The sequence below is a fragment of the Netta rufina genome (genome assembly GCF_964035555.1).
Source record: "Netta rufina genome assembly, chromosome: 4".
Classification (NCBI taxonomy): Eukaryota; Metazoa; Chordata; class Aves; order Anseriformes; family Anatidae; genus Netta; species Netta rufina.
Genome location: NC_140127.1, coordinates 33,858,855 through 33,877,555, shown reverse-complemented (window position 1 = coordinate 33,877,555; position 18,701 = coordinate 33,858,855). Strand labels below are relative to the sequence as shown.

The following is an 18,701-nucleotide window of genomic DNA, read 5'->3' as shown; positions in this document are numbered from 1 at the left end:
TACTACCAAATAAATTTTATTTTTGGTACAGCTACAGCTAATGCAGTCATCATGCTCACAGTGTTTACCATTTAACCTTAGAACTTGTATTAATTTTATGGTGGAACTAAAACAATAGACCACAGTCATTTAATAGACTACCTAGGTACACAAGCTGAGTCTCAATTCTTCTGCCCTCAAAAAGACATCAAACTGTGACTGTTCAACTTCTAGGGTTAGCAGCCTATTGAATTGGAAGGGGCCTTTCATATCTCTCAGAGATAAGATTTCAGATCACTTTGCACACTCAGCCTGATCCTCTTAAAAGTATTTCTGGTTTACATTTGGATGGCAATGGCTAATGGATTAAACCAGTCAGGTCAGCAAGAATTATTCAGGCTTCTACCTGAATCCCACCTTGACCTTCCATTGAAAAACTAGCATTTGAAAGTGAGAAAATCATCCAAGGCCCTGCCTTGAGATCCATATCACAGAGGAGTGACAGCATTGTAAGACTGCGCTGTGAAAAAAAATGACAGATAAAAAAACTGATTTTTTAAAATATATAATGTATTTTTAAGTATATCTTACATAGGTTCCTGAGCAATTCCTCATCCCAAAGCTATTGCTTTATGTACATGGAAACTCAACTATGAATGCATTAATTCTCAGAAAAATTGCTGACTGATGAGTTTCTTAACAGAGTTTCCAATATTGAAGATGGCAACTGGACAGAAATGGTGGTAGGGTGCACCACCATGTGCCTCCATACAATCTCCATACAGTTGGAAAAGGAGGGCTGGATGATTCATGGAAAGCTGGAAAAAATCACATGGAAGGCGATTCAGAGCTCTCCTGTGCTGAAAATTGAGGCTTCATTGCTTTGTCTTCTGGATACTCCACTAAGCATATAGGGAGACCAAAGTCCTAATTTAAGTACCCAAGGTCTCACATCCTGTATTTACATTTGGCATGTAAATTCTCTTGGGCAAAAATGTGAAGCCCAGGTTACACAGACTGTGAAAAAGGCATAGGTTCACTCCCATCTGCTTTTTGAACACTGAAGCTTCCAAAAACTTGGTGGTAAAAACCTGCCAATGATGACAAGAATAAAATAATAAATTTAATAATGTCAATAATTTTTATGCAAGCTGTACCTTTTGAAACCTCCACATCTTTAACAGAAATGATGTATGATTTGCAATTCTTAAGACAGACAACTTCGCCAAAACATGCTGTCAGCTTCATTTTGATTGTTTCTTTCCCCCAAATGTAGCAATTCACAGAATTGATCTCTCTCTTGTTTTATTTTCAATAATCAAAGAAAGGAAGCCATCATCCAGAAATGCACTGTAAAGCAGACTGTTATCTAATGCAGTGAAACACAATGCATGATTTGTGTTTTCTTTAACTGATTTAAATCACAGCTGAATTGCAAATCCCTCCTTGTCAGAGAGAATGTAAAATTTGGGCAGCACTGGAGTTCTAACAAACCTGAATGATGACCTTGCACATCCTTTCTTTCCCTTTTGAATGCTCATGAACTTAATTTGAGTGTAAGTGTTTCAAGGATCAGTCTGAAACAGTGTTTTTGAACTCAGCTGGGTCACAGGAACTTTCTCAGCACTCTATTCTAATTTGCAGGTTTGCTATAATAAAAGCTTCAAATATATTGCTACTGTCTAGACATTTTATCTGAAACAAGTGTCCTTTGTAGTCTCAGAGGACTTTTCTATTTTATTTCCAGTAAATCAAAGTCTGTGAAGAGCTTTGGTTCTTATTAAGACATACCCTTCACAGTTCAGCGATTGCCAACGGAGGCAAGCCATTGACAGTTCATTTACATATAAGTGATGACTTCCATCAGGTAGTTGGCTCAAAAATACAATGGACATTTAGAGCATATCCAATATTTCTTGTTCTTTGATGAGCATCAAGTGCCAATTTATATATAGAAACTGACTATTGGAAAGTGAAGGTTTCTTTTCACTGACCTTACACTGTCTTTTGCAGATCTGGAGTGACAATATGTCACTCCACTAAAAGTGAGTTCATTTCCCCAAAGAGACGTGAAGAAATACCAATACAACTGTAATACCCTCCCACCCCCTTTCCTACTGTATATGTGTAAAGCAGCCAGTGGAGCAAGGGTTGGGACCCTGGGGGGCTGAACCCCACAGTGACAGAGGGCAAAGTGGAGGTGTCGAGCAGCCAAATGAACAGCCATGCTCTCTGTCAGGTGGGAAGCCCCAAGGGTGGAAGGAGTGGGGAGTGAGGGCAGCTGCCTGCCAAAAACAACCTGGATGCCACGCTAATAGTGAATACTGATGTAGTCACAGAAGGTACAAATATAGCTTGACAAGGCAGAGGGAGGTGCTAGGCCTGCTGTGTGATGCAGCTGGCTCAGACAAATGCAAAATGGGGATCCATCCTTGATACGATTTCATGCTTGGGTGATATGGCAAGTGGAAAAATGGAGGAACTAGTGGTGAGCCATATCCAAAGGTCTAGCAGTGATAACAGATCATGGATGTGCATCCTCTGCCTGGAGAGGATGAGGAAGAGCAAACCGTTCAGGTAATGTTAGCTATTTTACTTAGTATGTTCACTGTTGGATGGCATTTTTTACAGTCAAGAGCAAGGCAGAAAAGTATTAGAAAAAAAATAGGAATATAATAAAAATAATAGAATTTTTATGTAATAGTAGGAAAAAAAAAAGAAAAACAATAAAAAATAATTTCAAAGCCAGAAGCAGGCAAAAGTGAACACGAATACCTTCCTTTTAGAAGATGGATGGAGCCAGAATACACGCCCTGCAACAACATCTATTCAGAACAGTATTTTTTACATTTGTATTTAAGATGAGAAAGGAAGGCAGAGAAAAGGAATCCTTCCAGTTACCCTACTACTTCCACTAAGAGAGAGCAAACAATTCACCCAGCAGTACTAAATGCTTCAAATCTTCCCCAAGTTTTTTACTGCCTCCAAGTCCCCATTAAAGCTGCAGCATGAGTTGCACATATGCCACATGTCTATTCCTTCAAATTAATCGGGAAGGGGGGGGGGTGCAGAAAAGTGGTTAGCTGATAACCTGGTAGGTCATTTTTATCTCAGAAATAGTAATCAATTCTTTCTTTCAGCTAGATTCTTAAGCATCTTGTTTGGGCTGAAGGAGCACGAACAGCTGGGGATAGACAGTTGGCAGCTCCTAAAGGGAATCAGCTGGCAGTGGGTAGACACTTCTCCCTGAGCACCACAACTATTTTAGAGGGTCCCCATTGCCTCTCACCTCCAGGTGGGATGGATGCTGAACCAGCTGCTGGTGTGCCTGTGCAGCACAGGAGAAAAAATCTCTATGAAAATAATAATGGGTTTCTTGCATCAGTTGTTGGCTGTGCTTACGGAGCAAAAGAAACAAGCCCTGCCTGCCCTTATTGATTCTTGTCTCCATGTTGCACAACACAATTATGCCAGTTTAAGGGACAGCGGTTCCACTGTACCCAATGAAAAAAAATCAGAGGCATAATTTACTCTTTTAGGACTCATGTTCTGAAATACTGAATTTTTAGAGAAGGAAGCTACTGGAAGACTGGTAGAATAAAGATCCGTCCCTTATACATTTGAAAGACAAATTGCCTTAAAAAAAATAAACACACTGGCTTATATGTTGCTCTACAAGGGCTACTGGATAGTATATTTTTATGCTTTTCTTCTCAGTTGACTACATCATAGTGTTTTAATTTTTGAATCTATTATGTACATTGCACACTGTTTTACCCTATCAAGTGCAAACTGATTGGTCTAAAATTACATAACCTGCTGGAGATTTTCAATTCAATTTTTATAACCTACTTGAGAATGTCTTTAACATGAAGGAGCCCTGTGTCTTGCTTACTCTCAGATGCAATATTCTTTCCAATGAAAGAGTGTTTCTACACTGGAGCTTGATTTCTAAAGACTTCACCATCTCTTTTTCATGCAGTTACACCAGCAATCCTGATCAGAGAGCTGTTTTTTTTTTCTGCTCTTTCATTGAAGAAATCACTAATGCAGCTGACACTTGAAAATCAGTTTTCTTTGTCTTCTTACGGGAAAATGCTGCAATAAGAAAAAAAAAAAAAAAAAAAGCCATTAATTCATTAAAGCATATCACAAGTTAGATAAACAAGGCAAATAACATTTAAAACATCAAGAAATCCATACATTTTACATTCTTGGGAGAAGGCTGATAAATTAATTTTCCCAGTTGAGACTATGCAGAAAACCTATGATGAATTTTCAGCTTGTTTCAGGGACACCAAACTCTAAATAAATAATTAGCCAGAGTGACTTGACTTCACCGCATTTACAGAGCCATGCTGTACATGCAAGCCACTCTTAGTTCAAGTGTCCAAGGAAGACATAATATTTCTATAATCATTACTCGTTTTGTTTTCAGTTATCGGATTCCCCCGTCAGTAAGTTTGCAGGCAATGTAGAATATTCTCCATGTGATCAAAGAGATATGACTGCTGTTTTGGATCACCCAAAATAGTTTCTAATATTTTTCTTCTTCGATTGAGAAACTTGCTAACACGTCCATAATTTGGCCTTGCTGTAATACATATTTTTTTAGACTGGTTTCAGGATTTGCTAACACAGTTGCTTGGTAACATTTTCATTTTTTTAAACAAGGAGAAGTCGAGTCAGATAAATAAAATGTAAAATACAAACATTACAAAAAGAAAGAACAATTTTGAATATTTTATGAAGCCAAATAATGAAAAGGGAAGATAATTTCCAGTTGGTCCTGTAATTCCAGGAATGCCACTACTTACATATTCTGGCCCGAAATAGGGCCATGCTTTGTTGTAGAAGACTTGGAGAGATCATTTAAGACATTCTACTCATCCTGACCAAGCCAAAGAAGAAAAACATCAATAGTGCACAAGAGGAAAGAGTTACTTGCACCCATCAGAAAAGAAGAAAAATGGGACCAAAAATACACTCCTGTACACCAGTCAATCATCCCTACAGAAGGTTATAAGAGTTGACACAGAAGCTCCTAAGTACTGACACTAATTCCCCAGAACAAGACACTTTTGGTCGTCTTCATATCCCCTGGAGATACCCTCCTAACATGCAAGAGAAACAGGATTGCTAGGGAGCCAGGTATGACTGCATCAGGCAAACAAGGACATGCTGAGCATGCTTTACCAAGAATAGCAAAGTATGTGTTTTTAAAATTAAAAGGTATGTTCCCTGTAAGGAGAGGAAGAAATACTGCTTTCTGTACTGCATTCGTATAGCAGCCCCTTACCAACTCTGCTTGTTGCACAGAAGTGCCTCACACAGTAAATACTCATTTGAAAATAGGACCGACACCATCCAGAGCTATGTTCTTGGTATGTATTTTGGCTTGCTTTAAAGTAAAGTAAAATAAAATAGCATATATTTAGCTTTAAAATGGCACATACTTGGCACAGTTTTGATGAATAGGAGTTTACCATGTGGATATTACTTTCTACAGAAAATAGACTATTCAAAAGAAATAACAAGAGCAGGATGCTTTCTAATATGTTCCAAAAGTAGAGAAAACAAACACACACACACAGGCAAACAAACAAACAAACAAAGGACTTCGTTCTGCAAATACTTTCACATGTGAGAAAATGGCACTTAGCTGCCTTCACGCCAGTTGTTATTTCTGAAAGGAGGAGGACCAATTCCCTTCTGACAAGACTAAGATTAATGCCGTCTGAGTAACAGGTAGTCAAATGACTTTCACAGACATAAAACAATTTTTTTTTTTTTTCTTTTTAAACTATTTATCATTAATACAATAGAGGATTGGAATAACACACAGAGACATACATGGACACACACACCTAATTTGTGCATTCAGCCAGTATCACACTATTGTAAAAGATTAGGTCCCACAGATTTCACTGTTGCTGACAGTGACTTTGCAGGCCAAAATAGACAGGTTTTCTGTCACATATAGACTTGGTGAGGTAAGTTAGGGACTAGGTGGGAAATGAGCTGCTTAAAGAGGATTCCTTCCTGCATCACTACTGTCAACACAGCCAACACCATTTTGACCAGTATCCTGGTCATTCCTGCAGTGCCTCCACATCCAACATGATCCTTATGAACTGTGTTAAAAGGTTACTTAGCATTTACTTTAGCATTTGGACTGAGCAATGCAGTACTCAACTGGAAAATGCTATTGGAATCAGTGGAGAATAATTGTGAAGGGTATAGAAAGAAACAATTGCCAAGAACATTTATATTATGATTTCAAAGTCTAACCAAGCCTCTCCTCCATCAGTAGTGAAAACAAGGAGACAGGAGGAGAATAACAACAGAAGGGAGAAGAAAGAGAAGCAGCTGGAAGAAATAAGCAGGAAGCCCCAGAATGGAAACTCTCTTGGCAAGATCTGTGGAAAATAGACCCATATCCATAGAGCTGAATTGTATAAAATAATCCATTACCAAATTAAGATTTATATAATACACATATTTAAGCTTTGCTATTACCTTTTCTGCACAAGTAAAGAAAGAAAGAAAAAAGAAAAATAAAAAAAAAAAAAAAAGGAAAAAAAGGACCTTTGATAGTTTGGATAATAGTCCAAATAGCAAGGGTCAACTGAAATTTATTTTGAAATTTTTCTTCCTCTGCACGTGGTGCACTTGGTCTCTTGACCTTTTGCATATAAAACACAGTCTCACCTAAACACTCCTTATTGGACAGAGTATGTGGGGCTTCTTAAAATCTCAGCATTGAGATAACATCAGAAGTGGAAAGTGGGACTGAGTAGTGGGAAGTACAGGAAACAAAGCTAGGAGTATTCCAGAAAACAAACTAACTAACTAACAAAAACATCTCAAACCAGAGTATTAAATCTGTTTCCAACATACACCTGACCATGAAAAGTATTCTTACAATTACTGCTGAAGACACCTCAAGATACCTATAGAGCAGAGAAGCAAAAAGCTGCCATAAGACAGCTCTCCCCAATTATCCTATGCTACCAAAAAATTAGCTTGCAGTGTTCACACATGAAGCTGTACATGTATATTTTACAGCAGAGACAGCCGCTTTACAATGTCTTAAAGACATGTTGTTATGAGGTACTGGTTTCTGTAGGCAAAAAATTAGGGAAGCCTAATTTAACTGAAGTGAATTTCACATGTCCATCTCTGCAGCTGTTCATTGCCTCTGATAAATGCTTCAAGCATACTTTCTCAGTGTGCTAGTACACTGTAACAAATTACCTTGGTTGTTTCCCCAGTTTTCTCATCTTGAAAATTACAGTAATACTGAACTACTTTTCAACCATTAGTTATCTACTATTATTTTAAAAATACAGAAAAACGTATATCACTTACTGTGGAGGAATGGTTAAGCGAAATAGGACACGTGGATGTTGGGCAGTTAAGAGGCAATGGGCTAGTGAAGTACCGTACTCAACTCACATGAGTCTGGCACGTACACAGCTGGCTGAGAGCCAATCAGGCTCAAGGACACGATGCCCTTGAGCGATGGGGACAGTCCCTAAGGCGGGACGGTGGCTAAAAGAAGGAGGAACTACCTGAAAAGAGCGGGAAATGTTAGCCAATCCTGAGCTTAGTTTTTGCAATATGTATGAGTTGATTATGTTCAAACTAGATAAAAGGCGACTGAGCTATCCATTAAAGTTGAAGTTCATTGTTCACTCAGATTGAGCGTCTGTGTCTTCCTTCCGTCGACAACAAATTGGCGCCCGAACAGGGACCAGTCTGAACGGGATTTGGACACTGCTGGCAGTGATCCTGGGCCACGTGTTCGACGGAATAAGGGAGGAACTGGTCCTGCAACGCAGCCCAGGAGGTGGAAGGGACAAGAATCCCCGCACCCGCGTCGGGAAGGTGAAAGGGACGTGGAGTCCCCGCACCCGGGAGAGGATCCCGCCGGTCACGCGTCGCCAAGGTCTGAAAGGTGAAAGGGACAGGAGTCCCCGCACCCGCAGCTCAGAAGGTGGAAGGGAGTCCCCGCACTCGGGATGAGCCTATAAAGGGTCCTGCCGGAAAAGCGCCGCCGAGGTCTTTGGAAAGGCTGTAACTGTATATATAAAGGTATGAAAAACAAGCGGCGTATAATTTGCTCAGATGCTTTTTAGAAAAGCGGAGCATTTTAGATATAGATTGTAGAAAAAGATTTGCCAGGGTTATTAGCATATGCAGTAGCGCAGGGTTGTTTTACAAATCCTGATACAGTTTTTTGAACAAACAGAGTGGCGTAAATTTGGAGATAAATTGTTTGGTGATGTTATTAATGATATTAAGTCTGCTAAAAAATTTATTGAAGCCTTGGAGAACAGTCACTAGCGCTTTAGCTACACATCAGGCTGAGCAGAGAGTCGCTGTTGCCGCTACAGAGCGACTGGGATTGCCGGGAAGTGCTGGAGCTGGGCATTGCCCACTGCCGCCTTCAGAGAGAATGATAACGCTGCCTTGGGGCTACGGGGCAATGGGAGCCTCCCCACCCCCCTCAGTCACCGCCACGAGCAGCGCTGCACTTGGAGCTCACCGTGTGGCGAGTCGGCACAGAGCAGAGGGACGGACATCAGGACCCTGCAGCCTGTCTGACGTAACCATGGAAGCAGCGGCGGCTGTGCTGCTTCTCTCTGGCATGTTTTTGATCTGTGGAGACCGTGCATGGCAAGGAGTACCAGCCAATGCTTTTGGAGGACCGTGTTACCTAGGGCGACTCACACTTTTCACTCCAGATTTACACTCGTGGCAGAACTCGACAAGGAGCAGAAGAATTAAACGAGAACTAAAAACTTTGGGTTCTGACTGTAATGATGATGTAGAATTGTGGGGTCCAGCAGAAAGATTCTTTGCTTCTTTGGTGCCTGGTGTGGGAACTGCACACGCTTTGACTAACATTAATAAGTTTGCTTGTTGGGCTGTTAAACAATCAAATGTAACAACACAAGTTCTTTCACAATATATGGAGAGTCTAAGACATGCTGTATTGCAAAATAGGGCCGCTATTGATTTCTTACTGCTGGCTCAGGGACATGGGTGTGAAGATGTAGAAGGAATGTGTTGCTTTTATCTTTCCGACCATGGTTAGTCAATTCACGACCAGTTGAAATGGTTAAGGGATCATATGCAAAAAATTGTAGTACAAGATAGTTGGTTTGAAGGTTGGCTTAAATCTGTTTTTGGGAACATGGGTGGATGGGTTTTGTTAGTTAAAGAGGGACTTCGCTTTCTACTTATAATTATATTGATTATAGTTGCTGCACGTATAATCTTTAACTGCCTAACTAAGAAACTAGAGCAACTCACAGAGAAGGTATTTGTAGCGCAAAATAAAAACGGGGGAATTGTGGAGGAATGGTTAAGCGAAATAGGACACGTGGATGTTGGGCAGTTAAGAGGCAATGGGCTAGTGAAGTACCGTACTCAACTCACATGAGTCTGGCACGTACACAGCTGGCTGAGAGCCAATCAGGCTCAAGGACACGATGCCCTTGAGCGATGGGGACAGTCCCTAAGGCGGGACGGTGGCTAAAAGAAGGAGGAACTACCTGAAAAGAGCGGGAAATGTTAGCCAATCCTGAGCTTAGTTTTTGCAATATGTATGAGTTGATTATGTTCAAACTAGATAAAAGGCGACTGAGCTATCCATTAAAGTTGAAGTTCATTGTTCACTCAGATTGAGCGTCTGTGTCTTCCTTCCGTCGACAACAACTTACTATTGAAAATACATCAGCAAATATACACGTTATATTGGTTAGCATTGGAAGTACAATAGCCTAACTCCTCCTGGACAAAATTCCCTTTAACTGACCAAAGACAGAACTGCATGAGTCGGCAACAACTCAAAAGAACTACCACAGAGTAAAGATGGAGAACTGCAACTGATGTTGAAGGGAGAGCATGTTTAGGTAGTGTCATAAATACAGATACTGAGATGTTGCATAGCTGCCCACTGAAAACTGCTGAAATTGAAGGTGCAATCCAGAATGACCCAGAGCACTGAAAAGTAAACAGTCAGTTTGCATCCTTTCATGAGAGGAAAGCTATAGCCTGAAATCTAGAGTGGTACCTGTCCTGCAGTCCCTGGCTAACTCTCGTTATCATGAATGAACCATACTTAAGTTACTTTTCAATTCTAAGATATTACATGTGTTACAGATGTTTAAGTCAACTTGCCAGTTTAGATGGATATTATCACATCTGTTTACTGCTGGTAGACATTAAAAAGGAGTATGAGGACACAGCATTTTATTCTTGAAACATTTACACCCCTGTAAGTACTTAAGATCATAACTATTTATTTGGATGACAAAAAGATTTTCTCATTTTTCTTCTTTTTTACTTCTTTCTATTTTCACTTCAGCTTTTTGATGAACCAATAAAGCTGTAAAAACAGCCTCAGTCTTACAGAAGTTAGCAGCAATATTGTAACATAAGTTTCTGCTGGAGAAAATACATTAAAAGCAAAGATGACAGCTTGACATGCAGAGTTACAAGGCTGGCATGTAAAGAAAAAAATCATGTCGTTATTGGGCATAGAATTCTCTAAGAAATAATAAATATGAAAACCTGCAATGACTTTTTAGGTCAGTCTCCTGAATATAACTAATACTGAGATATTCTGCAGTATCCCAACCTGGGCTACAATTTACAGTTATACATAGGCATACTTCCCAACTCACCATACAGACAACACAAATAATAATCAGGATGTACGAAGGGATGTCAACTATGTGAAAAACAAAAGAAGACTAGCAGAAAAGCAGCAATGGATGAGCATTAAAAAACTTGGATATTTTGTCTATTTTTCATACCTAAATTTGCAGTTTTGTAGGGAGGGTTGTTGAGTAGGCTGTCTCTCACCCTCCAGGACTGTCATTCCCCCACAAAAGGTCAGGGGAAAGGCTGCTGACACATGGTGACACAGCCTCGCCTTGCCTTCAGAGCAGCATCAGTGACAAGAAGTTCAGTTCTGCCTGCCTCCAGTGAAACAGATTCATCTACCTAAGCACATCTTTTTAAGTTGGAAAATCCAACGTAACAGCATTTGGAGAAAGGAAACTGGAGTCAGTTGAGTCCCTGAAAGCTCTTGAGGGACAAACATTGCTCATTTTAAAGGAAATCTATGCTTAATACTATAAACCTATTTCAAATTCACCAAGTATGAGTTTTTAAATTTAAAAACAGGAAGAAAAGTACAGCTTATATAATCACTGTACATACAGCATTTGTGCATATATACAGTCTAATGCATGTAATGTAACAGGCTCTTGCTGTCTAGTTCCCCTAGTGGGTCCGGTGGTTACTCTACACACAAGACTGCATTATGATACAAGAGCATGGAAAAGCTGGTCTCTCAAATCATTCATTATTATTTTAAACCTAGAAGCACAAAAGCTAGAATGACATTTAAAAAAGGACAAAAGAAACAAGAAACAAGAAAAGACACAAACGTTATTGAAATATTAGCTAAGGTACAATCTTTTCTCTACATACAATATGAAGCTGCTTCATCATCTCTCCATTAGAGTTTCTCTATCTCAGCTACAGTATACGCATGCTGGTATGGGATTATGTTCTGTGCATTATGGCTAGTTAAATATTTCTCAAAAGTTAATCCACTTTGAAATTTATTAAGCAGTAAAAGTAAAATTCTATTAACCTTAATGGGATTTACACGAGGGAATTCACACTTAATATGGATGCAACACTGATGCTTAAAACTGTTGCCAGGAAAAGAAGACAGGCTTAGAGAAGTTAAAGCCATCACATTTTCTATTTATGTAGTCCTTCACAAGGGTAATCCTCTGTATATTAAGGAGACAAGAAAATGCCACAGACTGGTTAGTATTTAAGCTTCTCAGATGCTGAGTGAGATAGCTGCCTGTGCCAATAAAGGGTGGTCTTATTGTTGTGGGACTAATAAACATTGTTAGAAGGATGGGAAGGCATTATCTTTGGTTTTCTTATGGGTTCTGTAAGTGCTATTGCTCACATTTTCTACTGTATAATGCTGTACAGTAACATCGCTGTTGGAATATGTTCCCTGTAATATAATATACATGTAATTCAATGAATACAAATTCACATTCTCTCTGTACCAGCCATTCCTCATAACCAAAATAAAGTAAAACTCCTCAGATTTTTCTCCAGAGATTGTCCATCTCTATTGTTTTCAGGGTAAAATTAATTGTTTGGTTGCCTTTAAATCATCTAGTTAACATGTGGGGTATAATTGACTTCATTTGGGAAGGCTGAGCGAGCTCTGAGCATGTGATCCTGAATTCAGTCCTTTACCAAGAAGAAATTTACCCAATGTAATCCAAAATGTAAGATTGCTGAATGGCTGAGATTTCACTAGGAGGGAGCCAGGAGGTCCTCAATTTTGTCCACTTAATGGTCAGATTGAGGGCTGCACAGAAAATCATAAGGGACCCTGAGGTTTGGGCCCCCACCATGTGCCCCAAAGGAGTGGCATTTGGTGCAGAACCTACCACAGCTTCTCCCTGCTAGCAGAAGGCAGCAGAAGCCAGAGAGCATTTGGCTCCCATAGGTACAACTGTAGGGTTATCTCAGCTTTCAGGCTTTGTGGGATCACTCACAGCACCTGCAAGCAGTTAACTCTGCTGGTGATGGCAACCATTTAGAAGTTGCCCTCCTGGTGGTTTCATGGGTTTCAGCTGGCATGTCAGCCCCATTTTGGGTACCCAGGTGGTAGAAAGGTTGAATTATTTGTCCAGGCATTGTGTCCTGGGAGTACATTTCACTCAAAGCAAGTCATGTTACCCAGGTGGTATCCTGCCCTAACAGTCTTACATACAAGCTCCAACAAAAACGTTTATAATACTGAGGTCTAATATTCTATAAAATAAAAATAAAATAAAATAAAATAAAATAAAATAAAATAAAATAAAATAAAATAAAATAAAATAAAATAAAATAAAATAACACGCTTGGAACAATCATGAAAGAATTAGTAAAAGACAATCTTGTATAAGTTAGTAGAAACATCTCAGACTTCACAAGGTTGCAAATTTGGATACCCTGACATAAAAGTAGCAGCCTGAAACAAAATTACTGAAATCGTGCTGCAATACAAATTAGCTTGTTCTTTTAAAATAAACCATATTGTAAGTGCACTTGGATATCCTGACAATAACATGCAGTCTAAAATGATGAAAAAGAATCACTTATTTTCCTATTCAGCTTTTCTTTCATCAGGATTTAAATATTCTCATGCTTTTAGCATCTTTCCCTTCTCTGATAAAGCAACCCCGATACGCTAACAATAACATAAAGCATTCTAATATGTACGGATTTGCATCTAAAAGTCTTGTTTGTTATTCCATTCGTGTCATTCTGCCCAGAACTTTTGAAGAAGGCCATTTTAAAGCCAGTAAAGACGAGTTCCTCTCCGAGAAGCATGATCTGCTGTGTCAACATTCTTCATTAGATAAGATAAACTACGCAAAAATCTGAAAATGAAATTAGACAGCGCAGAGATGAATTTAATGGTAACTATCTTCTGAACACAGAGATAATTTGATTTTGGTCTTACAGTAAGCTTTCTCATACACAGAATCAGAGCCAAGCTACATACTGTGAAACTAAGCCTGCATCTTTTCTTGCTAGGTAGGTAGAGGGTTCATCTGCAAGGGCATTTGGGTTTGAAGATTTGGGGATCCTGTATTCTGGACTGCATTCTCCTTCCCATCACATAATTGTAATAATGGAGTGACAAAGTGATTTGTCTTTACATGTGTGTGCCAGGAGCCTTGAAATGTTGATTGATTTTGGTCATAGCAACTGATCTTCCAAGCAAAAGGACAGGGAGAACAGGAAGAAAGTCCTGAGCCAATCTTTTAATAACGTGTCTGAGATTGCACTGGATAGGTACCCAAACCTTCACTGGAATAAACCATTTGATATAGCACAAAATATAACAGATTTTTTTCATAAGCCCACCAAACTTAACAGAGCCTTTCCTGACATTTAAAACCAGAGGATCAGGATCATAGAAGCTTGTCAGACCAGTAGGGACTTGGCACCTTTCAGCATTGGAGCATGCCAACACGTGCTGCAACAAAGAGATACATCTGGGCATGAACCCTCTGATGGCTTCAGTCCTGTCAATGTAAAACATGGCAGCCTCTCAGCAGAGCACAAATGCACTTGCTGGTGGCTTAGATTGCATGGGCAGGGCAAACGCTTGTGCAGTGAGTGAGGTTTCCATTCACTTGCTGATCTCACAGATGAGTATTCAGGTTTTCCCACCAAGGTCCCATTGAACTTAGACCCCCAATTGGATATGAACAGTGAGTTCACCATTGCTATACTCTCCAACAATGAGGGCTTACAACCAGTGCCCTTTTGATGACTGCATACCTATCTAGTTAGGAAACACAGAGGAGCCATCACACAGACCTTTCTCTTGAACCCACTACCACACAGGGTATCTCTGAACATTTACACTCACAGCCCACTGAACTTCACGCTAAGATCACTGAAACAAGCACTGCATTGCTCATCTTGTATTTGCTTTTTTTTTTTTTTTTTTTGGTAGTGATATTGAGGGATATTTTACTTTCAAATGCTATCTGTCTCGAATTAATGAGGATAAAAAGCATGCAGTACATTGCTACATATTTTCAGTAGCCCTTATGTTGTTTTCACCCTGTGAATGTTCTTGAGGGGAAATATACCACTAAAAAAGACATATATGAAAGCAAAAAGTAGTTATACTGAGTCCTCTCTCCCTTCCTACTCATATATCTGTCTTTGTTCTCTCTGCAAAGTATCCACATGGCCTGATGGGCCACATGAGAAAGAATAGAGAGAAATATATTGAGTGAGAAAAAAATAAATTTAAAATGTTTATTTCTCTTAAAAAATGTGCAGCAGACAGAGAACAGACAGCAAAATTCTTTCCTATTATTCTAAATTTTTTACCATCCACAATCATATTTGGTAAGGACACAGGCACTGCATCGGTACTTCCCTGCTAATTTGTCATCTACGCCAGGCTCCAGAACCCAGATTCCGCATATCAGGCATCAATCTGTATCAGCACACACAGAGTCATAATTCCTTGCTATGAAAACCCACACACCAGGAAATGGAAGTGCAAACAGGTTTGTGCACATGGATGCTGAAATTCAGAAGCTCAGTAATACAGACAAGAACAAACGGTACATCTGCAGGCTGACTGCCCAAGACCAGTTTATCTTCTGCTTTTTTTCTCAATTCCCTAGACATCTTTATATATATATGTATATGTATGTATATACACACACACATATGTAAGTATGTGTAAGTAATATATAGGTACATTAAAGGAGGCTGTAGTGAGGTGGGCATCGGTCTGTTCTCCCACGTGCCTGGCGACAGGATGAGGGGGAATGGGCAAAAGTTGCGCCAGGGGTAGTTTAGGTTGGATATTAGGAAAAACTTTACCAAAAGGGTTGTACGGCATTGGAATGGGCTTCCCAGGGAAGTGGTTGAGTCACCATCCCTGGAGGTCTTTAAAAGACATTTAGATGTAGAGCTTAGGGATATGGCTTAGTGGAGGACTGGTTAGTGTTACGTGATCTTGGAGGTTTCTTCCAACCTAGACGATTCTGTGATTCTGTAATATACAATCGTCTCTTTTCAAGTCTGTACCTATATTATCCTCAAATATACAATTATTATAAGCTTCACTGCATTATTTAAAATACTACTTACAAGTTTTGATACATTTCATTACATCTCTTTTTAAATAAATTCATAAAAGTATTTTAATATATCATTGGTATTAATCTTAGTTGAATATTCAGCCTTAATTGAATTAATATTTAACAGATTCCTGCAATCTGTCCAAGCCTTTTTGCTGCAGAACAATCTCTTTCTACTGCAGCAGCTGAAGCAAGAATTCCTTGAAGTTTGAGAAACTGACAAAATTTCACAACAGAATATTAGATCATGTCCTCACAAAATGCTTCTGAAACATGCAAACATACCCACACATCTGGGAAACTACTGCTGTAAAATCTCTCTCCTGCAAGTAATCCTTACTCAGTCTTTAGTCAAGCTCCAACCACTCAACAGAGCTTCTAATTTCCTGAAAAGTCAACATTTTCTTTCAGAGAAAGTGGCCACAGAGTCAAGTGATGAAATAGAAACACAGAAATAAAGATGCTAAATCAAGAATTTAACAGATAATGCATAAAGCTCAATTAAATCCCTTTGCAATTTTTCCACTTGTCCAATACATATTTTTGAATAATTTTAATATCTAGTAGAAAAAAAAAAAAAAAAAAAAAAACTTCTTATCAATTAAAAGCCAGTACATCACTGGCAGCAAAAGCATCTTTTATCCTATAATGATTTACTGTTTTATCAATGTGTGAATCTTGGGAAAACAACATTTAGTCTTCTGTCAAAACAGGTCCTATCAGGACCCACAAACTGCTTTACTCCCAGTTAGCTTAAGTATTCTCTAACCTGATCCTCTTTCACCAAGTGCATGTCCCCATCATGGTGCCTTGTAGGCACTTGCTTATATGCCAATGCTTGAGGTGAGCGCTGGAGGTGACCCTGTTTTTCTGATTAGGTGCTCCCACATTCACATCACCCCAGGCCCTTGCAGAAGACCCAAGCAGTACAGTACAGGCATGTCTCAGCTGCTCTAGCTCTTTATCTACATAGGACCTGAGTCAAAAATCCCAAAGCCTCTGGTAAAACCTTTGCTAAACTACTTCCAGGACCTACCCAAAACAGACATCTTACTACCACATTTCAGAGCTCTACCCTGTTCGCAATAGTCATTGAATCTTTGCAATAAAACCTCCGAATGCCCATATGTGGCAAGCATTTGCTGTTTACATAGCCATTAGCCAATCTTTCCAGAAGATTTCTTTCTTGCATGCCGTTTTCTTACTTGGGTTACAAGTGCAAAAAACAGAGGCCTGTAGTAATATGTTTTAATAGGCAAAAACTCAAACATGAAGTCACAGCCACAATTTTTTCAGATGTGCTTTTCACTGTAGTCTTAGGGCAACAGAAAAAGCTATTTTTTTCCTGTTTTCATCATTAGTTTTAGTTTCAAATTTCTTTTTCAGGCTGATTTCTACATTGAAAGCAAGATTTAATCAAGAATTACATAGCTTAAGACTGCTTTGCAGAGCTCTGATTGATTGAGTCAGACTTCCGTTAGTCATATGACAAATGAATGGAATAAAGGATGAGCAGTCTCCCTGTCTGATCCCTCCATGCTCTGTGATGTTCACTCCAGCCTTAGCAAAACTGCTTTTTAAGATTAGTCTAAAAATACAGGTCAGAGCCTCTCACAAACCCACTGTATCAAAGGCATATGCAAATCTTTCCTTGTTCCATATTCTCCTCATCCTCCTACTACAATTATTAAATTACAGGGTATTAATAGAAACTAAATAAAGCACTCTGAAAAGATGAATTCCAAAGATGCAAAATTCAAATGCCAAATAGAGAGCAATTAGGTTCTTAAATAATTCTTATCACATTTCATGCTAATATTAGCACATCCAAAAAAACAATAGAAAACTGCAATATTCTCAGAGACGCTCAATTGAAACAGCAGAGTAAGGCATAGAGAAAGAATCTTGATTTCTTATATTTTGATGTTATGCACAAATAACATTTATCTCCAGCTACAACAGTAAAAATCATTTTGCTCTCTAGAAAGAATTCATAATTTTTATATGATGATACCAAGAAAAAATTGTGGTTTTGTTTTGCAAACCAATGCAATAGCAAAAATGAGGCTGTTCTGCTTAGATTTTTCAGAGAACTCAAATTAGCACAAACTTTTACTTAATTGGACTCTTCAAGTAAGTATGCAGCAATGAGCATTAATCTCTCCTCATTGCTTTTTAAAACCTTTATGTCTATCCAGGTCCCATAGCCTTACAGATTTTAATGGTCTTAATGAAGAAAAAGAGCATTGTTATTCAATTTGACTCAAGCAGATCTCCATTCAGAATGACAATGTCGCCATTCACAATGCTATTGTTAGAGTTCTGTCATCCTTTCTATTTTAAACCTTGTTTTCCAGGAGTTTTTAACCTGCCAGTAATTTTTCCTTCTTGAGTCTGTAGGCAAGCAAAGTTGATCAGTTGGTTGGTCAGTCGGTCAGTCCGTCTGTCTATTACCTACACATATAATCTACACACATGCAGTACACATTGCTGAATGACAGAATCATCTATTCGAGAATCATCTACTAGAGTATCACTTTATAGAGCTCAAAATCACTGCTTTTTTAAGAAGAGGAGTTTGGCAAATGATTTACTGACAATACAGTCAAATTCATTTTGATTTCCTGATGACTAAAAGAACCTAATTGAATATTTGCAGGACTGAGGTTTAAATATTTGCTTCTTATTGCTTGTGATTCTTTGCATGAACCAGATCTCCAGGACCTTTCTCACACAGAACAGGTATATATAACAAGGCATCACAGGCTAAGCAGACATTCTGTTTCTATCATTATTTAATATCTTATAATGTATTACATAATTTTACCACATTTGATGCATATGCTATACTGGAGATGACTGCATACCAGTGAAAGTTTGTGAAATTTAAGTTTACATTTTGCACATCTGTAAATGTACAAAGGTCTAAATCATCACGTTCAGATTGCCAGGTTAGATCAAGGAAGGTAAATGGAAAACAGGTCCCCGCCTTGA

The 18,701-nt window shown here is 38.9% G+C and overlaps 1 protein-coding gene across 1 annotated transcript in view; it reads right to left on the bottom strand.

The window, feature by feature from the left end:
* Positions 1–3,979: 3,979 nt before the first annotated feature.
* Positions 3,980–18,701, bottom strand: part of IQCM (IQ motif containing M) — a gene marked incomplete at both ends in the record, with an annotated part of 204,548 nt that continues 189,826 nt past the window's right edge. Inside the window, 1 exon segment of the mRNA XM_084286067.1 lies at positions 3,980–4,077. Within this exon segment, the coding sequence (XP_084142193.1) occupies positions 3,980–4,077 (98 nt within the window).